At 39.5% G+C, this 26,716-nt stretch overlaps 2 protein-coding genes across 6 annotated transcripts in view; one reads left to right on the top strand and one right to left on the bottom strand.

Moving 5' to 3' along the window:
* Nucleotides 1-122: 122 nt before the first annotated feature.
* Nucleotides 123-13,927, top strand: gpr161a (G protein-coupled receptor 161a). The gene is made up of 6 exons (XM_044216405.1): nucleotides 123-1,480; nucleotides 3,888-4,275; nucleotides 7,602-8,323; nucleotides 8,847-8,954; nucleotides 10,791-10,916; nucleotides 11,065-13,927. The coding sequence occupies exons 2-6, from the start codon at nucleotides 3,914-3,916 to the stop codon at nucleotides 11,340-11,342; spliced, it is 1,596 nt and encodes a 531-aa protein (XP_044072340.1). The 5' UTR covers nucleotides 123-1,480; nucleotides 3,888-3,913; the 3' UTR covers nucleotides 11,343-13,927.
* Nucleotides 13,928-15,211: 1,284 nt separating this feature from the next.
* dcaf6 (ddb1 and cul4 associated factor 6) overlaps nucleotides 15,212-26,716 on the bottom strand; it is a 28,223-nt gene continuing 16,718 nt past the window's right edge. The window contains exons 10-21 of one of the 5 annotated variants that reach the window (XM_044216399.1): nucleotides 26,112-26,453; nucleotides 25,590-25,778; nucleotides 23,131-23,190; nucleotides 21,501-21,690; nucleotides 20,396-20,505; nucleotides 19,718-20,057; nucleotides 19,496-19,537; nucleotides 18,722-18,860; nucleotides 17,531-17,687; nucleotides 17,331-17,419; nucleotides 15,857-15,962; nucleotides 15,212-15,704 (exon numbers count right to left, since the gene is read on the bottom strand). In XM_044216399.1, coding sequence (XP_044072334.1) covers nucleotides 15,646-15,704; nucleotides 15,857-15,962; nucleotides 17,331-17,419; nucleotides 17,531-17,687; nucleotides 18,722-18,860; nucleotides 19,496-19,537; nucleotides 19,718-20,057; nucleotides 20,396-20,505; nucleotides 21,501-21,690; nucleotides 23,131-23,190; nucleotides 25,590-25,778; nucleotides 26,112-26,453 — 1,823 coding nt within the window. In that variant the 3' untranslated portion in view covers nucleotides 15,212-15,645. The remainder of the gene's footprint in view (nucleotides 15,705-15,856; nucleotides 15,963-17,330; nucleotides 17,420-17,530; nucleotides 17,688-18,721; nucleotides 18,861-19,495; nucleotides 19,538-19,717; nucleotides 20,058-20,395; nucleotides 20,506-21,500; nucleotides 21,691-23,130; nucleotides 23,191-25,589; nucleotides 25,779-26,111; nucleotides 26,454-26,716) is intronic. The other 4 variants (XM_044216401.1, XM_044216400.1, XM_044216403.1 and 1 more) reach the window with 4 other exon arrangements.

Genomic DNA, 26,716 nt, shown 5'->3' on the forward strand with positions numbered 1-26,716 from the left:
GTTATTGTGAAAGAAAAAGTGTCTAAAATCCAGGGTTTAATTATTCAGTACTGTCCTCTAATAACAATACACTTACTGGTAGTTACAGGTGCTTACAGAATTTATTTATTTTGTGATCATGTAAAATACTCATAAAATACAGTAACTGTACTAATTGAGTAGGGCATTGTAGTACTCTGTCCAAAGCTGTTAGATAACTTTTTTCTTCATCTTTTTCTGTATTTTTATTGAGATAAACAAAACAATAAAAGGACGGTGCCATAAGTTCATCAAGCCACAGACTGATCTCTAAAATAATCATACATTAACCAAAGTAAACTCCACAAACAAAGAAAAAAACAAGAAATAAGAGCACTAATATTGCACCACTGCCCCCCTCCATCCCATAAACCATAAAATCCACCTCAAGACCACCACCCTTTATCCACTTCAGACCTTATGAAGGAGCAGATCATCTACAGTAAGGACTTCACAGCAATAATATATAATAAAATAATGATGATAATTATACAACTTCTCATGTTGAGATTTATAGGTGATAAAAATGATGAAAAAAGGAACAATGAATGTCAACTCCTACTAGCAGAATATAGATTTTTTTTTGTCTGTCTGTCTGTGTTTGGCATATCTTGTCATAAGTTTGTTCCCCTGGACATATTAAATACATTTAGACTAGAACTGTTAGCTGATAATGCGATGAAAGCTTACATATGAAAGTGCCAGGGACCACCTTTGAAGCAGTGTTTTGTGATGTATGTTACTGCCATGCCTACCTCCTGTAGAGCTCATGATTCCTGGCAGTAACATTCAGTGCGCCATCACGTGGACGGAGTCGGTAACGTCCCGGTTCTCTGATTGGATAACGGAAGGTGACGTGTTTGTGCGGGAAGCTTTGATCTACGTGGGTGGTCCAGCCGGATAAATAATGCTACATAGTACTTCATTCATAAACATCGCCAGCCTGTTATTAAAGAAAATACACATGCGTACATTGACAGTTTTTGTAAACATCAATACAAACGCCTACACTAACTACATGTTGGATCCGAAAAGGAATAAAATCTGGTTTTAAGGTTTTCAGCACATACATTGTTATTTTGAATTAAAAGCGCGTAATTTACATGCAATAGCGTAATAAGCCACACACGTTAACCACAGATAAATCACGTTAGCTGCTACCATGGCGATACGAAAACCAGGCAATTCTCTTCGACGACCACCCACACACTAAATGAGTCTGCTAGAGGAGAGGGAGGTGAAGCTGAGGTGGGAGGAGGACGCCATTGCAGCCGCAGCTGGCCGTTTGTGATTCGGCTGAGGAAGGACAAACGTTACCAAACTTAATGTCGAGGGGGCTTTCAGAGATTTGTTCAGGCTCGGCTCTCAGTGACTGGATTATAGTGTGAAAACGGACAAGTAGGATGGACGGTTTGCCTTTGCGGAGGAGAAAATGTGGAGCCACAGCGCCGAACCGAAGCAGGTAAAGATGGATAGCTGTGTTTCGGGGGGACAATGGGAGAAAGTTTTAGCTAACCTCGGCTAACTAACGGTAGTAATTTTAGCTAGCGCTACTCCTAGCGATCCCAAACTAACGTTAGTGGTAGTCACAGCGCTGCACCCTTTTCACGCTTATAAAGTTTATTTTAACTCTCTAAAAAGTTAGTTTTAACCGAGTAACGCCACGGTGAGAGATGGCAACAGATATGCTTTTCTGCTGCAAAACAATGTTAACTAACAAAGCTAACGTTAGATAGCTGGCCGTTGGTTTAAATCTGAAACACATTTCCACTACTTTGCTTGGCTAAAACTTTACGATTAGTGAGGATTTTTAGTTTGGACTAACGTTAAAACGTGCAAATAATGGCCCAGTTACCTGACTGCGAACATTGGTAACATTAAACATTTAAAGCCAGTGGTAGAAATAGTACCTAATCCGATCATTTAAGTTACTTAAGTAAAAGTAGCAATACAACAATGTATAAGTACTCAGGTTACTTCAAGTAAAAGTCCTGCATTCAAAATCTTAAAAAGTAACGTTACAGAAGTGTTACATGCTGCTTTCATTGTTATTTATTACAGTATTATTATTACTGATGCATAAACGTGTAAGAAACATTTTAATGTTGTAGCTGGTTGAGATTGAGCTAATATTGACAACTTTATATGCTGTTGGGTAGTTTAATCTATGCAAATAGATCGCATTTTATAAACCTATGATAGGTTTTATATGTTAAGTGCTAATCTGCAAAGTAACTACAGCTGTCAGATAAATGTAGTGGAGTAAAATGTACAGTGTTTCCTGAAAGTAGCACTAAAGGGAAACACTTAAATAAGCAACAAGTACCTCAAAACTGTGTATTAAGTACTATACTTGATGAAATGTACTTAATTACTTTCCACCACTGCTTAAAAGCCATGGGAGGACAGCAGCTAATTTTACTCAGACTGAAGAGAATCCAAAGACATACCTTCAGGGACCATATCAGGGTTTTTGGGTTTTTTTTTTCATGTTTTGGCACATTTACTTAAAATCACATTACATCACAACTGTTTGACTTCCATTGGTTTCAGTTAATTTCTGTGCAGTATGAAAATCAAATAGCAGGCTCTTAAAACTTGCTTGAGATGTGTAATCCATCACTGTGAACATGAAGTCTGCGTTAATGTTTATCCAAGTTATTTTATTATTGTTATGAGGTCATGCAGTGCAGATGTCTCATATCAATCTTCCCTTAAACTGCCTGAACGAAAAAAAAATCAATAAATTGATGATTATGAAAATACTTATTAGTTGCACCCTTAAACTGCAGTAACACACAACAATAATGTAACATTTAAAACAGTAATGTAGACTTGATACTCACTGGCGATGGATTACACAACTCAAGCAAATTTCAAGATCCCTCTAATTGATTTTCATAGTATACGGAAGTGAATGGAAACCAATGTGGAATGGAGGGGAAAATAAGTCTAAAACTCTAAAATTGTACAGCTTGCATTCAAAAATTGTCTTGTTGAACTTGTCTTTTAAAAATTGCAGCTGTTTTTTTTGGGAGATACTCTGAATGAGATTAGTAGCCAGTGGTGGAAGAAGTATTCAGGTCATTTAAAGTAGCAATAACACACTGTGAAGATACTCCACTACAAGTAAAAGTCCGGCATTCAAAACATTACTTATTATCTTAATATTATCTGCTAAATTTACTGAAAGGATCAAAAGTAAAAGTACTCATTGTGCAGTAAAATGTTCCCTGTTACTGCTGCATTAATGTGTCTGTTGCATTTTACTGCTGTAGATGTTGAAGGTTAAGCTAATTTGAACTACTTTATATACTGTTGGATAGTTTAATCTACAGCAGTGCATCATGGTCTATAAGATCATCACGTTTGTAGCGTCGCTGTCCTGTGAGAACCACGTATCTCTAAAACTCTACTTTTCATGAGCTCAGAAAAACAGCCTTTTCAGATTTGTGACGATGCATTTTCCAGCTAATCCGAGGGGGATTAAATAGTTTAGCTAAATAGTTTATTTATCTTAAGATGTAGAAGAATTTTCTCAACCCATAAAGGAAACACTTCATCCTTCAGTTTATTAGAAACATTCAGAATCACCAGATTTGGAGATACATGATTTTCACTGGACAGGAAGGGTATGAAACATTGTAATCTGAAAGGTAGCTAGTAACTAAAGCTATCAGACAGCTTGCATTCAAAAATTGTCAGCAGAAATAGTAAGAAAAAGTACACATGACTTGTAGTTAAGGAGCTAACATGTCCTGCTATGGCTGTTTTACAGTCAAACTTTAACAGTTTGTTAGAAGATTTTAGCAATGCTTTCTTTGTAATATTCTTTTACATCATTTCTAACTAAGTCTTTCCCCTAACAGTCTCCTACCATTCCTTCACCTGTCGGATGGCCCAGTCTCTCACCATGAACACCAGTAGGAACTGCACCACAGTGGGTAATGGTGAGGGTCTGGCTGTCCTGGAGTCAGTCTCCATCGTGACCATCACACTCCTCGCCTGCCTCGGGAACCTCTTGATTGTGGTAACCCTCTATCGCAGGCCTTATCTGCTCACGCCGAGCAACAAGTTTGTGTTCAGCCTGACCCTGTCCAACCTGCTGCTGTCCATGCTGGTGCTGCCATTTGTGGCCGTGAGCTCGGCAAAGAGAGAGTGGGTGTTTGGGGTGGTGTGGTGTAATTTCACTGCCCTGCTCTACCTGCTCATCAGCTCTGCCAGCATGCTCACCCTCGGAGCTATTGCCATTGACAGGTTAGTGCTGGGTAATGATAGCAGTCATAGGCACTTGGATAAGCCCTGTATAATCATATCTTGAAACATTTGTGAATGTTGTTTCTTTAAACCTGCATTAATTGATTTATATTTGGCCACTAGGGGGCAGTGTAACAATCTGTAAACACAACATTAACATATTTTTGCTGTATATGGCGACAGTGTTAGCAAACAGTTGCCTATTTACACATCTAGCAGATACGGAGCAACATAAGCATTCATTTTGAGGTGTGTTCCTGACCAAAGTCCAATATTCACTCTCTGTTCACTCTGTTTTTGGTCTCCACCAACTCCTGAGGGAAATATTTGGCTCTTTAGCTGATAAATGCTCCACTGTGTTCACCTGCTAGTTGCTTACTTTGTCTGTCTGCTGGGCAGGTAATGTACAGTTGATTTTTGCAGAGGTTTTTAGTTGAAACAGTAAAGTTGCGGCCCATAAAGCCAAAGCAAGGAGCTCTGTTAAGCGGAGGGGAACTTCAGAGTTATAATAAAAAAAGTGATAATTTGCCGCTGGTTCATCACCACAATGGATACCTCACATTACATATAGTCATTTGATCCATTATTAATGTAGAACTATTGATAATGCAGCTTTAAATTCAAACTTGAAAACAGATTTGACTATTTTTTTACAGAAAGTAGTGGCCTAATGGTTACAAATGCAGTCTTGTTACCAGAATATGTTCTCATGCCCTCGAGCAAGGCATTTAAACACCACAACCAGTGTACAGTAGCGGCTCACTGGCCAGTGGTATTGGATTGTGGTTGTACTGGGCAGCTCCCACATGTTAAAAAGTGTGTGTTAGGTAGGGCATTGCTGAGAAGGAATGTTTGACTTCCTAAATTGAACACATTTGTTCCGTTGTAATTTAATTAAGTCATGACCCAGAAAAAGTGACACAACTGTTTTCACAAATGTTGCCCAGTATTTTGCTGTCAGTGGAATAGTTTGAGTATTTCTGTCTGCAAAAAATACATAGATCCATAGAAAATACATAGATAATAGATGTTATTTAGAAGCACCATTCTTAAGTTGGTGGTTGTTATATGAATATCTATTAGCCATGTTACCTTGGCAAAGGGGGAAATTGATATTTTGTTCAATTTAATGTACAGTAATATTTTAATATGAACTATTGGAGGAGAGGACCAGACATATTAAATACATTTCAACAAAAGATGCTTTTTATTCATAAAGAACAGATAGAGGCCTAGGAGAAATTTCCTTGACTTGAATTTGCATTCAATTTACTTTTGGAACTTTTCTTTAAAATTCACAACTGTTTTTTTAGGGACATACTCTGTATGAGATTAGTAGCCAGTGGTGGAAGAAGTATTCAAGTAATTTACTTAAGTAAAAGCAGCAATAACACACTGTGAAAATACTCCACTACAAGTAAGTCCGGCATTCAAAACCATACTTAAGTAAAAATGTAAGTATTATCTGCTAAATTTACTTAGTACTTACATAGTATCAAAAGTAAAAGTACTCATTGTGCAGTAAAATGTTCCCTGTCATCATATTCTATAAGATCATCACATGTTTGTAGCGTTGCTGTTCTGTGAGAACCACGTATCTCTAAAAAGTCAACTTTTCATGAGCTCAGAAAAACAGCCTTTTCAGATTTGTTATGATTCATTTTCCAACTAATCCAAGGGGGATTAAATAGTTTAGCTAAATAGTTTATTTAGCTTAAGATGTAGGAGAATTTTCTCAATCTATAAAGGAAACACTTCATCCTTCAGTTTATTAGAAACATTCAGAATCACCAAATTTGAAGATATGTGGTTTTCACTGGACGGGAAGGGTATGAAACATTGTAATCTGAAAGGTAGCTAGTAACTAAAGCTATCAGACAATTGTAGCGGAGTAGAAAGTACAAAGTTGCATGAAATGGAAATACTTAAGTAAAGTACAAGTACCTGGAATTTGTACTTAAGAACAGTACTTGAGTAAATGTACACCTCTGTTAGCAGGAGTCTGATTACATCTGTCACAGTTGGCTTAAAAGTAAACAACAAATTATACAGTACATGCTATCTTTCCTCGTGTAGTGATAATATCCCTTACAGAGTGACAGTTAACATATTTACAACAAAAAGCATTTAATAAAACCCAATAAATCGGGGAAGATTTTCATATTCTGGAAGCAATTCTGTGCAATTCCTTTATTTTCTCAAAAAAAAGCACAATTATCTTATTTTTTTAGTAAATGTGAGATGTGTCTTTACTTCATTCTTATGACAAAGTGAATATGAGATTTGACATTATTTCTGGCTTTGGAAGAAACATATTAATGTTCACAAACTTGTGAAATGTAGTTTTTGGTGTGTTTCACTTTAAGGTCAGTATGTAACCTTGTAAATAAGATTGGTTAACCACGCACTTAGGTTGTGGGATTTTTCTGGAGATTTTCCCAGCTCAAGTGACAAGCATTAGACAAGCTTACACAGAGAAACTTTAAATGTGGACTGACATGAATGCACCATTCATCTGCAGGGCTGAGATTATTTTCATTGATTCCATTGAAATAAGACACTGATACACAAATAAAAGCCTACACAGATTTGGCTAATCCAGCATAGTGAACTCCACTTTCACCACTTTTTTAAGTCTAAGACTGTAACCTTTTCTTTTTCTTCTTTTTTTGTGCTTATTCTTTGACTTTATATTGCTGATTGTTAATAACTATTTTGCTGATTTTAGACTATTTTATTGAGGCAAAGTTCTTTTATGATTGTTTTGTATTAAGACAAAATTGCGAAAACTTTAAACTGTTTTATTCTATTTTCCTTAAATGTTAGACTAAAAGGGAAATCAATTTAGTTAAAAAATAATCAACAAATGAATCTAATGAAAATAACTGTTAGTTGCAGCCTAAAGTTAGATAAAGTTGTTTTGTTTTTTTGAAGATGCACTTCAGGTTAGTTGGAATTGACTTTGAATATCACTCTGGTTAAATTATATTGTTATTCTTGTTGTCAGGCATCACAAAGGGCTGTAAAATGTAGTCACTAAGATCTACTGTAAATTAGCTCTGTAGTATACAGTCCTCCCTGTTCTCACTGCTGTCCTAATTACCCTCAGCACCTTTGGGAGTTTTGATCACAGTGCATGTTTTTGTTCTCCCGCCAAGCCTCTCCATTTCTGTTCTGCAGCTTTTCAGAAAACACTTTAAAGCCTTTAGCTTCTGTATCACTCACTCAAATCTGAGCAGACTCTGTGTTACTTGGCTCCCTTGAGAACAGTGTTGAGTTTCCTTTCTGCAGGGTTTCCTCACTGTGTTCCTCTCTCGCCCCAACAGGTACTATGCAGTGCTTTACCCGATGATCTACCCCATGAAGATCACAGGAAACCGGGCGGTCGTCGTCATCGCCTATGTGTGGTTACACTCTCTGGTGGGCTGTCTGCCTCCTCTGTTCGGCTGGTCCTCCTTCGAGTTCGACTGCTTCAAGTGGACCTGTGTTGCGTCTTGGCACAGAGAGCCGAGCTACACAGCCTTCTGGGTCACCTGGTGCACCCTTCCCTCCTTCCTCATCATGTTTGCCTGTTACGGTGTAATTTTCCGTGTTGCCCGCATGAAAGCCCGGAAAGTACACTGCGGGACAGTTGTTGTGGCCCAGGACGACTCCACTGGAGCTCAAAGGAACGGACGAAAAAACTCAAGCACCTCAACTTCCTCTAATGGAAGCCGGCGGAGCCTTGTGTATGCAGGGAGTCAGTGCAAGGCCTTTGTCACCATCTTAGTGGTGATCGGCACCTTCCTAGTGACCTGGGGGCCGTATGTTGGGGTGGTGTGTACCGAGGCTTTGTGGGGACAAGGGAGTGTGTCTCAGGGACTGGAGACTTTGGTAGCATGGCTGTCTTTCTGCAGCGCAGTGTGCCACCCGCTCATCTACGGTCTGTGGAATAAAACGGTGAGGAAGGAGCTGCTGGGGATGTGTTTTGGAGATCGCTACTACAGAGAGTCGTTTGCCACGCGGCAAAGGACGTCCCGCCTCTTCAGCATCTCCAACAGAATCACAGGTGGGAGAGCAGCAGTGGCTGTGTTTTTCAGAGAAATGTTTACATCATTCTGTGTATGGATTTATGATTTCTTTATGTTAAGATACCAAATCATAGATCAAAAATCTGAATCTGAATCAGATTTATTGGCCTTTATTACACATACAAGGAATTTCACTAAGTGTACTTGCACACAGTTCCAAAAAACAATGTTCAGGAAGATCGCAAAGACACACAGCCAAAACAAGGACAACAAAGCTGAACAAAGATAAGAAAACATAAACATATAACTCTTATGTACAGACAAGTAGGTATAATGTCTATAAACAGGTTAAACAGTTTCTGTAAACTGTAAATTGGGATATAATAGTGCAAGGATGGGTGTTAGTGCAAAGAGTGTTGGAATGAATATTGAATGGGTAGTGTAATAAGTTACTGACATACATACAGTGGGTGGTTCAGTATACAGCCTGTTTAGATTTACATTCATGTGCTGTTGTGATTTCACATGTTGTATGACGAGAACTTGCTTGTGTTCTTTCAGACTTGGGTATGTCCCCACACCTGACAGCCATGCTGGCCGGTGGAGGTCATCTGCTGGCTCCCGGGAGCAGCACAGGAGATACTGGCTTCAGTTTCACTCAGGACTCATGTAAGTGTTGCACGCAGGAAGCAGAAGTAACGGGAAAAACACTTCCTTTGTGTGTCCAAAATCCAAACTATATACTAATTCTACACAGTATACTACATACTTATCATCTGTTTTAGCAGTGAGTACACAAAACAACATTTGAAATGATACAAATGATACGTGCAACACTGAATGTCATTCAAACTGCGACTTTGGAAAGTCAATGCCAATTAAATTCACAGACAGCAAAATGTGTTTCTCAAGCTTTAACAAGCTTTCATTTCTGTTTTACAAGATCGAGCTGTTTCACCACCACCCACAATTAGTTCAAATTTTTGTTCAACTGTGAGCTTCTCCTCCGTGTCGTTTGTGCACTGCATTGTGGGAGAATAGTGTCCATCATTATTTTGTCACTTTTCCAGTGTGAACACACTACATACTCAAAACCTGCTAAGAATTAGGATGTAGTACGGATTTGGGACATGGCTATTCTCTACATGTTATGTCTGGAAAACATCTGGTTTCCCTGAAGTCTGATACTGATGCTACCAACATTTACTCCATTCAACATTTGATATGAGGGCTAGAGAGTAAAATGTATCAGATTATTGACATTCTGAATCTCCTAACAACCTAAATTTACTCAGATTGGAATTTGCAATGAATAAATAGTTTAACTGCAACAGAATAGCTTCAATAATCAGTGACTTCTGAACAGATGTACAATCAGCTAAGTGGCTCACAAGCTACAAGTCTACAATCTAAACCCTAGACTCTTTAACTAGTCAGACAGTAATAACTTTGGCAAGTTATTCGCTTGCTCGCTAACGCATAATAGACTGAGGAGAGGATAAAGCCTTGCTGTGTTCTTCCTGCTAAGAAATAGTGTCAAACAGAACAGGAACAACTGGAAAATGTGTTTGAATGATTAATCGAGACAGTAATCAGCCCAAACTCAATCCTACAAAAGAACTACAATCTATAAAAAGAAAAATGCCAAATCATCATCAAATTACTTGTTTTGTCCAACCAACAGTGGAAAAACCCATGAACAGATCAGTTTACTGAAACTGGAACCAGAGAATGTCTTGCTTGAAAAATATACTAAAACAATTAATCAATTATCAAAATAGTTGTCAGTTAATTTTCTGTTGATCAATTCATTCAACGGTTTGAGTTGAGTTTGCTTAAAAATACCATAAAATCGGTAAATCTACTCCATAATTATACAGTATTGTCATATGGTCACAAAACCTACAACGGCTGCAACTACAATGATTTTTGATTTATTACTTTTGATTAAACATTTACTCTATGAAATGTCGGAAAGTAGTGAAAAATGGCCCTCACAAATTACCCAGAGCCCAAGGTGACATCTTCAAATTGCTGTTTGACCAACAGTCGAAAACCCAAAGATATTCAATTCATAATAACATAAAACAAAGAAAAGCAGCAAATTATCACATTTGACACCAGGAACCAGTGGTTGTAATATCAGCAGAAGTTGCACCTTTATTGACAAATGTGTTCATGCTATTAAACTCTGGCCTTCCTGCTTTTTAGAATTGAGCTGTTGATCTTAACTTGAACATAAAATGGAGATAAAGTGATTCATGGCACATGTAAACATGAGGTTCAAAGGACTGGCAGATGGTCTTACTAACTGTATTACTCCCGCAGCTTTGTTAAAGTCAGCCTCACATTCCTGTTTCACAGCTCATGTTTTCAGTTCAGGATGACATAGGTAGGGCAAGTAATGTCATGTGTAAGTAATACAAAGAAATGTCTTGATTATCCAACTCATTTGTGTCCTTTTTATTAAGATTGTTTCTACTTTCTGTAATGTTTCCCACGCAGGCACAGACGTGATGCTGCTGGATAACTTCTCCACAGACGGCTCCTCTCACTCGCAGCACCACGGGAATCCGTCCGGGAAGAGGAGGAGCTCGGTCACCTTTGAAGACCAGGTGGAGCATACCAAAGGTATCTGTCATTCCCCCGCTCCCCAAAAGATTAGAGGGAAGGGAGTTCACTTCCTACTCACTGAGGGTTTGAAAAATGACTTTGTGGTTTACAGCGTTTGTCTAAATAGACCTCTCAAATGATGTAGTATCTGTGTTTTTCTCCTCAGCTGAAAACAGCAACACATCCTCAGTTCAAGTCCATGCAGAGGTACACAAATCACTCGAAACCTTTGCCTCCTGTCTGGCGAAAGCTATAGAGAGCGACGCTAAGCTCACCCTGTTTGGGGAGGATCTGGCTCTGCCGGGGGGGCTGTTTACGACCAGGGCAACACAGAGACCCAGATACCTGGACGGTCAGAGACTGAGGCTGGAAAGTATCGATGAGGGGATCGTTAAAGATGACAGAGACGAAGAAGAGCAGGATGTGGATATAAAACCAGCCTGAGCACAGCTGGTCTGCTCATTTGTTGGACATGCTTATAGACCGAACTCAGTTTATTAGTGAACTGCAAGGGTTTCACACCCTTCGCACGACTATATATGACCATTCAGAGTGGTGCTCGTCTCACTCAGTGGTATAGTTTATGAAGTCTCTACACATGGGTACTCCATACTTGAAATTATTAGGAAACAGGAAGAGGCACATTATTCATTCCACTATGTTGGACCAAGTGCACACCATCAGTGCCTTTGCAAGCTTTTGTATGGATTTATGTAATCAACTAGGAAGCCGTAACTACTGTAACCTAAATGATCTGATTGTTGTAGTAATTAGTTTATCACTATATATTATTGTATGTTCTCAGAAAAGGGCTGGGCAGTATTAAAGAAATACAGTTTCTATCTTCCAAAAGACTCGTAACACTGTAATCAGATCACTTTCAAATTCCTTTATCACATTAAGAAAAGTATGTTTCAAACCCAAATTCTCTCTTATTCAGGTACAGACAAAGAGCCGGTTTGTACTTGTACTGCACACTGATGGTCCACATACACAGGTGTTTCCTCTTAATGTGCCCGATCAGATAAACCTCTTTACTGGACTGTGTGGGTGTGTACAAACTGTACTTGATTGACACTCTGTTAACTTTGTTGCAACTGTTGATGTGGGACAATTGCCTTATTGGTACATGGTGACCTCACATTATTTCCCAACATACCTCCACCCACCTTCAACCTGATGCTGCGTTCACATCATATGGGCTGGATGGGAAAGATTCCCATGTTTATGGCTTATTATGCGGTTGTGTGACTGCAGTGTTGGACGTGTGAGAGTTAAAATACTGTGCACTGACAAAATAGCACCATATCCATTGCATTGGATTTTAATTACCTTGAAGGACGGACTTTGGCTGATGTGAGGCGTCCATATTTGTTTGTTTTTCAGATACTTCTGTAATATTAAGCACCAAGTCGGCTATATTGGAGCTTTAGTAGAGGTCTAATCAGCCAGAATCAGTGAAAACACCTGTGCAGGTGTGTAGGGCCTTTAATGTAATACAGAAGACATTTTAAAGGGAGCAGATATCTGTGTTGAGTCCTTTGGGTGACAGAAATCAGTTTTGTTTGGACTTTGGCACGTGGACAAGATAGATTCGTCTGTGTTTTGACACAGATTGTTTAATAGCATTACAGTAAGCAGAAAGCCTCCGTCTGACACTGACTGTAAATCACAATTTGTTTACATTTGGACAAACTCATCTGTTATAATTCTGACTGATGGTGCAGACTCATTTTTAGCCAACAATTAGACTGAGGAAAAACACCTCAAAGACATTTTGACATGTCTCAGTAGGAAAAATCACAAGTGTAAATAATAAAATTAAAGATGGCTGAATTCCATTTAGCTGCTTCAGTTTCAGGGTCCTGGTGTTGTGCGTGCTGGCTCACTATCATGGCTTACTGGGACACTTGAATAGAGCAGAGCCATCATTAATGTTATTAGTGACACCTGTGCTTTTCCTACTGTGACAGGTCCAAATGTCTGCTGTGAAAAAGATTTATTGATTTTACAGGCATCTGCAGGTGTCAATGTGAACGTCTTTGTTAGCCCCGCAGTAGATGACTGATGTCCTATCAAAGGGTTATTTCTGACTTCTACCCCAGTGCATTCTGGGCCAACCCTGATTGATATAGGAAATCAATGGATTTTAAAAGTAAATTGTGTATTGTAATTCCTCATAAGAAAATCTCAAAACAATTATAGTATATTACAGTATGGCTATGTATTGTCCAGCCCTGAGCTTCATCATATGAACAGAATCTGTTGGCCAACATCTGTAGTATTGATAAGGTGACGTCCTCCTTATGGTGTAGGTACCTGACAGGTGTATTAGAAACAGGGACAGTCCTGACATTTCAAGATGATCTGCTACAGTAATTGCACTTGAACATGCAATGTGCGCTTGTTCTCATAGAAACCACTTTCATTGTCAGAGAAGGCGATTATTAACAGTCAAATGAGTTAATGTTAAAGTTCAAAATTAGGTCATTTGGAGACCGACTTATCAGTATTTCAAGATTATTATATTAATGAAAAAGCATTAACAAGGGTACACATTTCACAATATTGTGCACATACTGAGCAGTGCAAAGCGATCATGTCAGAAATAAATTACTATATGTTGCTATATTGATCCATGAAAATGAACTTTGGTGTTGAATTAGTAGACAAGTTCTGTCTTAAGGAAAAACTGGTCTTTATCTACAACACTGTGTCTTAGTAAATATTCATTGGTACATGTGTTTTACCTCAGTTTATACACTCCATCGCTCCCTTTAATAATAGAAAAGGAACTCAGAGGACATTTGTAATAAGTAGAGCACAATTCTGGTGCTTCAGTCTTACCTCGTATCTTCATATTATGTTTGAATGGTACTTTTATAAGAAAAAGCTAAAAACCTGAGAAGTGATGTAACCTTTTGATTTTCACTATACAGTAAGTATTAATACAAATATTTGCATTAAAGTTTTGTATCGAGATTCTTCTATTAAAACTTTTTTTTTAACATAAAACCTTTCTGAAGCAATTTTCAAATCATTTTTTCCTTGTTTGTGTTGCTGTGATTCTGTGAATGGAGGAGGTAAAGCTGAACCATGTTCGTGTCTTTACAACAACTACCAAAACGGTCGGCCACTTGCTGGGCAGTCTTTCACAAACTGGGGTTGTTGCTGTTTCACTCAGTATATGACTAACCCCATGTTTGTGCCTCATGTATTCCCATTATAATCAAGTTAAGTCAAATACGCAGCAATGTTTCAAAAATCAAGAAGGTCGTTTAACAGTTTCTGATGTTCTTAGGGGAACTCCGCCCCCTCCACGCATCAAAGTCTGTTTACAGGAGCACTACTGCATATGTAAACAAAGTTGTTTAAAGCCGTTTGTGGCTCCAGAGGGAGCTGCGCAACGTCTGAAATTGCCTCAAGTGACGTCCCTTGAGGTAACGTCACTTGGAGCTCAAGACTACAAGTTTGAAAATGGAAAAAAAAATCTGGAGGTGCAGACTGAGTTAGAAAGAAATGAGCTTATCAACCCTCTGTAGCCTACATTAGCTGCTACTAGCAGCATGTCTGTCTGATAACTAGTTAAATGTAAGTATATATATAAAAGTTTATATGAAGCTAATGTAAGGCTATTTTTGCACAGAACGAGGACTGTGGATGCTGTCCATCACTTACATTGGAGGCGCTTTAGGAACGGATCTTTTAATGTCTAGAATGAACAGGAGGAACGATTGCAGCAAGCAAAACCTGTTTCGTTCATGAGTGCCTGACTTGTTTTAAGACTGTGAACCTATCCTTTAACTTTTAGAAATTAATAAAATTATCTGAGCTTTATAAATCTGCCCTTACACTGAATTTGATTATCTTAATATCTTAAACCTCAGTTTTACAGGAGACAGAAACTGGGTTTAGACTAGACTAAATGGGGTTTAAGAGACCATGTGATTTTGTTTCAGACAACACAGGTTTAAACTGAAGCTAAACTAATGACAGAGCAACAGTCATGCTGTCCCAGTCATGTCTGTTTCTGCAGTATAATGGAAGGTCTCTGCTGTCTAGAGTTAACTCTGTCAGGAATCAGTGTGCAAAATACAGATTGTTGTTTATTTTATGGCGTGATTCTAAATTCAGTTGTTTACTTGTTGCGCAGTCGTCTTAAGCTTTTATCTTCCAGACCCAAGTGCAGACATCTTTGAGATGCCATAGCTTTATTTTTTTCCAAATTCTGTAAAAGATTATAACTTATTGACATGTCCCTTTGGGGAGAAGAACCACAGCTTTGTTTCTTTCTTTTTTTTTCGACAACAAAATTAAAGCATTCTCCAAGTATGTTTTACTTAAAGTCCTTTTTTTTTTGTTACATGCGTAACTGCCGGAGCAGCACATCAACATTTCTTAGCTTTGTGCTACAAATTCAAAATGTCACACGTTAACACTGATCAAAGCTCACTCTCTCCTAACAAAATAATATTGCACTTAACATCCTTGCACGCCAGCCACCATTATTCTCAAACTTAGTGTTTATACACTGACGTCTTTGCCTTTTGCACTCACACAGATGTAGTTTATCCTCATACAGCAACATCAGTAAGAAAGTCGTCTTAAAAAAACACAGGGGGTCTAGAAATTACACAAATTTTCTAAAGGAAGTATTCTACACTATACTTGTACAAATCTCAGGTTCTTTTCAAGTGCTATACAGCAAAACGAAATAGTGTTTTCTTTAAAATAAAATGCCAGCAGGCTACTGTTCATCCTCATTTTCCTGGCCTGAACCTTCGGAGCGATCGCCTTCTAGTTGATCTGCAAGATGAAAAAGGCAGAAATTACAGAGAGGGACCGGAAGTCCTGAGTAAAGCATAGCATGTAAACAGTGTCTGTACCCAGGCATTAATAGGCACAAATATTCAAACAAGTAAAAAAAAAAAAAAAAAATAGAGAATGTGTGTGTTTACCTGATCTGATGTGATTAAGGGAGGCCAACATTCGGAGCATGAAAGAGGCCGGGACTGTGATTGTGTTCCTAGTTTCCTCTAGCATCAGCTCGTTCCGAGTTATTACCTTGAAAGAAAAGAAGAAGAAAGGCGAAAAGAAAAGATGTGAGAAGAGAATGTAACAAATAACAGGAAGACAGGGATGAAAAGGAAAAACTGTTCTCCCCAAAGGAATCCTGGAATTACGGAAAGTCCACGTCATGAAGGTTACACCAAGCATGATTACCTGACCCAGACCGCTGGTTTGACTTTGTATCTCCACTAAGACTTACCATCATCTGTACAAATACCCCAAACACCATCAGCTCTCGTCTTCTATCAGACACAAAACCATAAAGTACAAGTCTGCAATTTCAAAAAAATCTGTCAAATGAAAAGTTTGAAATTTTTGGGGAAATAGGCTTCTTTACTGTATTGGCGAGAGTTAGAGGAGAAGATCTGGTAAATATGAAGCCAGCAGCCAGTTAGCTTAGCATAAAACTGGAAACAACAGGTAGCCTGGCTGTGTCCAACAGTAACAACATCCACCTACCAGCACCTCAAAACATATATAACATGTCAATAAGCTCACTAATTGTCACATTATATATGGATTGTTTAATCTGTATGAAAACCAAAGTGTAACCTGTTTTTATAGTGTATTGTATTATATTTTTTGCTAGTACTTTCTCCTTGTGTGCACTGACATAAAGACGAGCTGCTGTAACAAAGAGTTTCCTTTCGGGGATCAATAAAGTATTTCTGATTCTGATTCTGAAAAACGAAAAGTTGCGATGTTACGGTGGGTTATGAGCCAGACTAATTTTTGGCTGATTTGTTTTGGTTGTGTGAAGGTAATATGTTGATTTGGCTTTTTTTGGGGGGGATTAATAGAGAAGTACACTTCAATTATGTTTGTTAGCCTTTTGAAATGTTCTCTTTTTGAATTAGTGGAACTGTGTATTATGGTCAGTGGTGGAGAAGTACTCAGATATTTTACTGAAGTAAAAGTAGCAATACCACAGTGTAGAAATACTTTTACAGGTAAAAGTCCTGCATTCTTAAGTCATACTTAAGTAAAAATAAAAAAGTATTAGTGTCAAAATATACTTACAGTACTAAAAGTAAAAGTACTCATTATGTACAATTGCCCATTTCAGAATAATGTATATTATATTATTGTATTATAATTACTGATGCATTAATTATCATCACTTTATAATAATACATCATAATTTGAGGATTATATTTTGTATTCTTAATCTGAATCTGCAAAGTAACTAAAGTTGTCAGATAAATGTAGTGAAGTAAAAAGTACAGTACTTGAGTAAATGTACTTAGTAGCAACAACCAAAATGATCACATGGCCAACCATAATCAGTGGTGGAATGTAACGGTCTATTGTCTTGTAAGCCCAGCTGGGCAGCATTTGGTGTATGACTCTTGGCAGTCATACCTCATTAGCGAGGACTCTGTTGAAAGATGGCGACTCCTCCAGTGGCGACCAAATCTTGATATCATAGTCTATCCCTGAAGAAGCCAGAACTGAAACAGACCAGAAAATGAACACAATGTTAACATAGTAGGAAACATCGTCAAATCATCTTGGAGCAGAGGATCATCTGAGGTGCAGACTGAAGGTGGAGTGGGACTCACTGGGGTCGTAGGGGTGCGGCTGCAGGCAGTTGACCACGTGGTTGTCGGCTTCGAGCAGCATGAGATGCTCTGCAGTGTGTCTGTCCCAGATGAAGATGTGGCCGCAGTCTGAGCCGCTCATCACAAAGTTGTTGCCCCAAAAGCACGACTCCTTTATCTAGACATGAAAGAAATAAAACCACCTTGAATCATTACACTGCTAACAGTTGAAGGAATAGTTCAGCATTTTGGGACACAAGCTTATTTGCTTTCTCTTTAGAAAGGAAATAAAGAACAAGCAGCAATGTATCAAGACATCAAACTAAGCAGTAATATACAATAAGTTAAAACAATAACTATGTATAAAAATCTTCATCAGTGCAAAACTCAATATGGTTATAACCATTAGAGACAGAATCAGACCAAATTTGGCAGTTTAAAAAGGTGTGTTTTAAGACGGGATTTGAAGGTGGAGAGAGAGTAATTATTGCAAATGTCTTGTGGGAGAGAGTTCCCAAGGCGGGGGGCAGAACAACTGAAGGCGCTAGACGTCGTGGTAGTTAGGCGGGCAGCTGGTGTGGTGAATTGGATAGAGAGAGGATCTGAGAGTGCGGGAAGGTGTGTGTATATATGAAGGAGTTCAGAAAGATACAAAGGGACTAGGTTATGAAGGGCCTTAAAGGTGAAAAGCAGAATCTTGAAATCGATACGGTATTTAACAGGGTCTTGCTTGAAGAACAGGAGTGATGTTATCTGTGGAGGGAGTTCTGGTAATAATACGGGCAGCTGAATTCTGGACCAAGTGAAGTTTATAAAGACACTTGAGAGGAAGACCAGAGAGGATAGAATTGCAATAATCAGTACGGGATGTAACCAGGGTGTGAATGAGAATGCCGGTGCTGTTCGGTGTGAGCGACGGACAGATAAGTGAGCTTTAGAGGTGTTGGTAGGTGTATTTTTTTAACTTTGGGAAGACTCAGGCTAGCTGTTTCCCCATTTCCAGTCTTTATGCTAAGCTAAGCTAACTGCCTCCCAGCTCCAGCTTCATACTTTATACATACAGACATGAGAGTAGTATCGATCTTCGCATTTAACTCGCAGAAAGAAAGCAAATAACAGTATTTCCTAAAATGACAAACTATTCCTTCAAAAGGCTTTTACATGAGGTCTCTAAACTCTAAACTAATATGACGTAAATGGCGTGAGATGTACCATTGTCCTGGAGTTGCGGTGGCCTTTGTAGACCATTTTAACTGAGGGTCTCCTGATATTCTGGGTCTCGCTCTCCTCCATCTCCCTTCTTTCTTTCCTCCTGCGAAACAGCTCCTGGATACGAGCAGCTGCTGAGCGTCTGCGAAACACACACAGGAAAACCAATACATGTGATGATAAAGCACGCAAAATAAAGACACACAAACCCATGCTTATGCTTATGAACCCCATGCTTTGAATCTCGAGTGAAATCTATGCTGGTAACCAAGAACAAGCTTTTTTTAAACAAACCCCAAGCTAGAAAGCAGCCACTTTCAAGGCAAAACACCTGCTTGCTCCATCAGAACTGCATTAAGCCCTTAATATTGTTATGCAAAGTCTTGTCCATTAACTGCATGACAGCGTCACTAAATTAAATCAGATACACGCTGGTTCATGTAGTATAGTAGGTCCTATTGAGGAAATCAAAATGTTATATTTGTTCAGCTCCTTTCCATCAGGGCATCATGCACACATTCTTTGTGCATTCTTCATCGCTCTTGTGTACAAAATCTTCAAAATGCTGCTGTTATGCTGCTACTCACACCATCTGTGGAGTCAGTACTCACATGCACATCACCATAATTCTACAGTTAGCTGTGTGTATATTAGTTTTTTGTGAGTGAAATGACCAAACCAAGACAAAACCCGTTATCTTCATACTACTGTTGTTCTGCTGCATGTCACACACCTGACACGGTAGATGCTTTTTGGTTGCCAGTGCAAACACTTTACCTGATCATTCTATCTCCTACTGCAGATCCTCTGGAATTTAATCTATATTTGTAGTAAAACAGTCAGTCAAAGCATCACAAAAAACCCAAATCAGAATACCCACCCTTTAAAAGTGCTATAAAAACAAGAGTAATATTGTAATCAAAGCGATAATAACCTGCATTCAAATACATGAGGGTGTTTTCGTACTTGTAGTGTATGAATAGAAATTGTCTAACGTACCTCTGTCCCTGTCCTCTGAACCTCGTTGATGGGATGAGAATCGGATCGTCATCGCTGTCATCAGAGTCCTGGTTCCCCCGTGCAGGCTGACTCTGGCCCTCCTCTCCCCCCTGCCCCGCCTCCGCTGTGGGCTCAGCTCTCCTGCAGCCTCCTGACATGTCCTCCATACCCTCCGGCTGACTCCTCTCCAGTGTTGAAGAAGCCACAGCGTCCCCCGCAGAGGAGCCCGCCGCTGCGGCCTGAGCTGACGAGCTGCCGAGGGCACCAGAGCAGGAGGCGTCGCACGGCGGCTCTGTGGAGGTGGTCGGCACACTCTTCTGCCCCGAGGACTGAGAGGGAGCTGAGGGGAAATACATTATTAATATGTGTACGCAGTAACCTGAAAAGATGCTTTTTTTTGTATTGGTATTGTTTTTTGCACCTCTGACCAATGAATTTCCTTCTTTGGATACTAAAGTTAAAGAGTAACCCCCTGAAAATCTTGTCTTTGCTGACCTCAAGTGGTTTAACTTCACATCTTCTTGCAGTGATTACAGGTGCAACAAAGCAAACTTCTGACCACAACCAACCACAGCCATCAGTGAAACTTTCAAAACACAGCTTTTCAGCCTGGTGTTAAGTTACCATTTAAATTTGATTTGATTTGAAATTCTGTCAGGATTCTGCTGAAGGACTCACCTTGCTCTGACACTGAGCTCTCCATCTTCACACTCTCTCTGCTCTGTACAACAACAGCCTCAGATGTTTTGGGACCTCCACTGCCCATAGAGCTGGATGTGCTACTGCTCCTGTGGAGGAAGATGAAACAGTGACCGAGTCCCTCGAGCCTCTAAGGCATTGGCTACATGGTTTGAATTAGTTTTTAATTGTTCCTCAATGAGGAATTGGTTGTACAATGATGACGTATCCACAACATTTGCATCAACTTTCACAGAAATTGAGGGTGAACATTTTGGAACTTAAGGATACATTACACCATCTGTCACCATCTGTTCATTGAGTAGATTTTTCTGCTTTGCAAACCGTGAAGGAACCAGAAATTCTGCACACTCTTCTTTCAAAGAATCTTACATGGCGAAGGTTTACCGTCCAAAATGTGGTAATAAAGTAAAATGAACACAGTGACAAAGCACTGCAATCACACTTAATCACTGATACAATGATCCTGTGACCACCACGTACTGGCATGAAACTGATGAAATATAGTTTCTGTAATAAATATTCACTATGATTTCAGGTTTCATTTACATGGGGGGAAAAAATCAGACAGCAGAAAAAAAGCAGAATAAACAACACATGCAGCGTAGTTATTTTACATTTTATCACGGAAGTCACTGCACACTGAGATCGAGATAGAGACTTTTGAGAGTTGCCTATAATATTTTCCACATCGGCCTTCCTAATAGTATTTTTCTTGGGAGATTTTTCTTTCCTCACTAAGCGCCTAAGGTTGGTGCTGCCAGGTGGTTTTGACACAGTTATGTTGACTATGATGCCTGCTATTTCTTGTCAATTTTGTGTTTAATGTTTTCTTTTTGATACCTTGCATTTAATTTGCATGAGGTACTGCATCATTTTACATGTTTTGCAATTCATTATCACATGCTTCAGGAATACAGAGCCACAATATAAACAAAGAAATTATGGATTTTCTCATAATTGAGAGAATGAATGAACTTCCATCAAAACTATAAACACATTAAATGTGTTCAAGGTGAGAACAAAAAACCTCTAACAGACTTTGACTGGCCTTTTATCTCCCCATGCTCACGCGATCACTCACCACTCATCAGTGAAGTCCAGCTTGATGGTGCTGGTGGTGGTTCCCTCTGAGCTGTAGTGCAGGCTGAGGACTGGCTCTGCTGCACTGGGTCGACTGGTGCCGGTCGTGGTGGTGGAGGTGGTGGGAGCGCTGCTGCTGACTGGTACAGAAACAGGTTGATCAGGAGGTGAACCTGCAGATTCTGCTGCTCCTGAGAGGGGAGAGGAAGACACGCAGGCGAAGCAAGCAAGAATGATTTATTGGTGTAAAATCTGTTCTGCTTAACACAATAATTCAGAAAGTTTTAGTTAAGAGTATTTCTTCCTGTTGTTCGCAGCATGTAATTGGTTGTTTAAAAGCACTCTGGAAGCATGCAACCTTCTGTTGCATCACTTCCCATTGATTAACAACACTTAGAAAACATGCAGCGGACATTAACAGAGCAGACAAAGGTGGACACCCTGTAACAGACGTATCAACTATCACCAGCCACAGCAACAAGACAAACACATCAAGACACAACACACACAAGTCAAAGCCCCTGAAGGATCATTACACACCTCAGCTGGTTATTAGTCATGTAACAACCTGGTTTATATTAGATTTCTAAGGTGTTTAGGATTATTTTTACCTTCTAAACAAAATAGTTCCCAATGAAAACTGATGACAGCAACATTTATGTGTTATCACGAGTAACCGTGACATTGTGTCTGGAGAGCATGATACAGTTGTGGTCAAAAGTTTACATACACTTGTAAAGAACATGTATGTCATGGCAGTTTGAGTTTCCAATAATTACTACAACTCTTAATTTTCTGTGATGGAATCATGGGAGCACATACTTTTTTGTCACAAAAAACAATTTGCTTCATTTATGACTTTATTATAGGTCTCCTGAAAATGTGACCAAAACTACTGGGTCAAAAATATACATACAGCAACTTCAACGATCAATTGTGGTGATGTAGAAAGTTGTATCAATCAAATTTGCTTTGTGACATGACCTCTTTAACTTCTCATGAGTGCTTCTGATTGTCTACAGTTAGTGACTTGTCTGAGTCCATTTAAATAGGGCTCATTTGATTCACTCATTAGACTCAACTATAAACGCTATAATGGGCAAGTCTAAGGAGCGGATCATTGAAGACCTATAATAAAGTCATAAATTAAGCAAATTTCATGACTGTTTTTTTTGACAAAGAAGTATGTGCTCCAATGATTCCATCACAGAAAATTAAGAGTTGTAGTAGACGGTGAAAAGAAAAAAACTAGATAAAAGTGGGATGATATGTGTCTTGTTATTGTTTTGTTGTTGGTTTTTTGTGTAATTTGGGTGAACTAACCCTTTAAGTAAAAGCAGTTTGGTAACTTAAGGACCACCATGCATACCAAATCAATGTAATCAATCTATCCTTCAGTCCAAGTAACAGTAACTTGGGTCAGACAGACATGCTCTGTCTGCAGGTACTTAAATATGTGTCTGGACAGATAATGGGAATAAACGGAAAGTAAAGTTGTGAACAGAGAGAAATAAAAAGCATGAAAACAATGGAAGACAGACGGTGCAGAGGCATGAGAGAAAGTGTTTGTGTTTATGAGGGAGGGCGAAGAAGACACAGCGAGAGGCATGGTGGGGGAGGGGAGGACGCACCCTGCTGTTCATCAAGAGTCATGGATCCCAGCTGTTTGTTTACCACAGACGAGGGGGAATCTGGAACACAAATGAGACTGACTAAACATCGGACACAGAGGTCAAACCTGAGGGCTCACACAGTCAAGGCCCACAAGGGTTAAAAACTTCAAAGTCATGTTAAAAAAAAAGATCCAAGGCCAAGCAGGAGGAACTGTAAAATCAGCCAAAGGAGAAAAAAGCGTCATCTGATAAGAGGGGAGATCATTTCACACACTGTATGTGCAGCTTCAGCTTTTATATGCAGAGGTCTCAGAGATTAGTAAGTCATGACACACATGCTTACTACACGTCCTGCTTATAAGTGGTTAATTCCTGCAATGTTATAATAACCACCAAGCTTACTGTAAGACACCACAATGGAAAATACAAACCTTATAATTAAATTCTGTTTGCTGTTTGACACCTCCAAAACAATCCAAATGTCTGCTTGCTACCCACTGAATTTTCTCCAACACATTTTTTTAAATGAAATGAAATTAGTGATAACAAATGTGACAGCCAAACAAAAGCTCCAATTCTCTGCTATTTGTCAGCGCAGCCTGATTTTAACACAAACAATACAAGCAACGAACCCTTAATTCAGTGAATGAATTGTTGGTGTCACATGCATCAGTGATTGAGTTAAACAACTTGTCCAGTAAAGCCCCCTTCAGACTCACACCTCGCTACGTAAATGCAATAGCAATTTTGCGTGTCCTTCTCATGTTTGGATAAGTCACAACTGCAATCTTAGTGGGAGAATCCCTTTAACATTTCTGAATTTCTGAATTGAATATCATTACATTAACATAAAAGCTGCAGAAGCACAAGGTTAAATATGCTCAGAGAGATTAAATGTCTTGTTCGCATTAAGAGCACTGTAATAAATCAGTTCACAAAAATCAGTTTAACAAACCACAAAACACTGTGAATGAGCTGATTTTACATTGTTAAGGAGATCCTTCTCATGCCAGATCAGTATATAGAAAGCATGTTTCCCCTTGCAGCGTGGGGAAAAAGAGGTTTAAAAATAAATTTAGAAAAAACTTTGCACAACCACAATAATCATTGGAGCAGCATTTTCTCATAATATATTTTTGATTTTCATTAATGCAAACTGCATTAAAATACTTTAATGCAGCAAAATACTTAACACACATCACGTGAGCTATAGGAATTAAATGAGTCCCAAATTAACATCTTGTCACTACGCTTGTGCACAGTCAGACGTTAGAAAACAGGCAGCTGCATTAATAAATGATGAAACTGAGAAAATGTACTAGTGGATTCACTTGGTCAATGGCCATTAATTAAGGCTCCAACTCCAAAATAAGTTTGAAAAACTATCACTGATGCAGCCTGTGAGATAACGCTCCTCCTTTCATATCATTACTTTTCAACTTTTCGCTATTTGTGCACCAGATGTCAAATATTGTGCGAGTATTGTGGCTCTTTCTGTAGAGGTTCTGTCATGTCTGAATTAAACCGTAGGGAACATTTATATACTGGACATCTACAGAAACCCATCACTTTAACAGATACAGCAGATGAAGCCAGTAATGTTACGTATTCCATGTCTGAAAAGTAGGGATGCACTGATTGTGAAATGCTGGGCCAATACCGATGCCGATACTGGTGGTTTTTGTTGTTGTTTATTTTGTTTTTGTTGTTATTTATTCCCCCCTTTGTGCCAGGAAAACAAAGAAATCTTTATTAGAAAAAAATACTGTTTTAAAGTCATTCAGCCCTTCATTATCTTTGAATGAGCATAAATTCATAAATTATTTTGAAAAATAACTGCTTCAAAAGCCCTTTTAGCCTGCTACACAACAAATACAAATAACCAACACAAAATTTATCCAGCGCAAAACTGATGCGACACAACAGATAAACATCGGCCACTGCCATCGGTGAATGTCATCCTATTTGCCGATAGGCCGATATCAGTCAACAAGGTGAATATCGGCCAATATATTGGTGCATCCGTACTGAAAAGGGCTTTAGTTCTGATTCTCACGTTTAAGTGAGATCAAACCAACGTAAATCAAGTCCTCAGTATGTTTCATCAAACATGGATGAGCAACCAGATGAGCCATGAGAACGCAAAGCAGAGCTTCACACTGGCTGGTGCCACTCCAACAGGAGAGTTTGCAGGTGAAAACTCAAGCAACAAGTGGAGTGATGGAGTGAGAGCATTAGTGGAGAAGCGACAGTGACAGCTACAGAGGTTAAGAAGTACAAGGTGCATTATTGGGGAAGGGAAAGAGGATCACTGTGGGATTAGTGGTCAGTTCTAGCAAGACCAGGTCTTCCTGGAGCCTAACTGTCTCTACAAACAGAAATGTCCTTTCCTACATAGAGGGGAAGGGAAAGATGGCAGGGGAAGGGGACCCAGGCAAACAGCCCGTATGGAGGAGGTGCTCGAAGAGGAGGGTAACCTGTACGAGGTTGCGTCTCAGCAGCAGCATCAGTAGCAGCAGCTCTTTGTGACTGTCTCTCAGTGGCTGCAGAGGAAGAAGAAGAAGAGGGGGCCGCTCGCTGACCCTGTCCTGGTGGGTCGGCCAGCCGCAGTAACCTCTGCAAACGCCTACACACTAAACTTATGGGCAGCCGATGAGGACCATACTCTGACAAAGAGGCAGAGGAAGAGAGGGAGAGTGAATGCACTTAGATTAGAAGACTGAGGGAAGGATGAGGGGAGAGGATCGGGAGAGCAGAGAGTCAGGCAAATAAAACGAGGAGAAGGACAACAGGATGCTGAAGGAAAAAAGAGTGAAGTGTTGCTGCTTGAGTGGAGTGGCTCCAACAAACACACTCACATACACACTGAGTTGACCTGAGGATACCTACTCGCTGCACTGAAGAGTAAAATGTGAATTTCTGGAACAGTTTGTGTAAAAACTTGTGTGAAGAGTGTATTTTGTCAAAGTGACATTTCGATGTGTGCGTTTTACTCTTACCTGAGAGAGTGGGTTCTGAGGTCGGCGTCGGTGTGGGGGTCGCGGTCGTATCGGCCTGACTCCTCCACTCAGAGTCAGGCAAGGAGGTGAGGGGGGAGGAGGAAGGGGCAGAACTCTCCACTGATGAGGAGCTGGAAGGAGGAGGTGCTGTGACTGTTGAGGATGACCCTGAGGAGGAAGAGGAAGTGGATTTAGGCATAGCAGCAGCAGCAGCCACAGGACCACCAGGTACCTCTGGGGCATCTGTCCCAACGGGCCTCTCAGGGATGCTGGACCCCTGACTGGGGCCTCCTGCAGGGGCAGCTGGAGTACTCGACGCCCCCGCTGGACGGACAGCTGTTCCTGAAACAAGAAAATAAAAAGATGTTTATCTTCAGGGCTGTTTTTACAAAATTAACTGATGACTTTTTAAAACACATTCACAGATTTTAAATGAAATTTGAATAAAATCTCAAACAAAATACAACCCTAAAATCAACCTGCGTAGTACAACATGGATAACTTCTGTACAGTTTCACTCAGTATTTGTGGTGCTGACACATATATACGGAAATAAGAAGAAGAACATGATCTCAGGTCTCTGGATCCATAGTTGATCACTTGCA

The sequence above is a fragment of the Siniperca chuatsi genome, linkage group LG12, assembly GCF_020085105.1.
Source record: "Siniperca chuatsi isolate FFG_IHB_CAS linkage group LG12, ASM2008510v1, whole genome shotgun sequence".
Lineage (NCBI taxonomy): Eukaryota > Metazoa > Chordata > Actinopteri > Centrarchiformes > Sinipercidae > Siniperca > Siniperca chuatsi.

Bases quoted from the DNA above. Each gene is read 5' to 3' on its own strand.
- gpr161a (XM_044216405.1), top strand. From the start codon at position 3,914: ATGGCCCAGTCTCTCACCATGAACACCAGTAGGAACTGCACCACAGTG. The intron at 8,324-8,846 runs GTGGGAGAGCAG...GTGTTCTTTCAG, and splicing joins CATCTCCAACAGAATCACAG to ACTTGGGTATGTCCCCACAC. The intron at 10,917-11,064 runs GTATCTGTCATT...TTTTCTCCTCAG, and splicing joins CCAGGTGGAGCATACCAAAG to CTGAAAACAGCAACACATCC.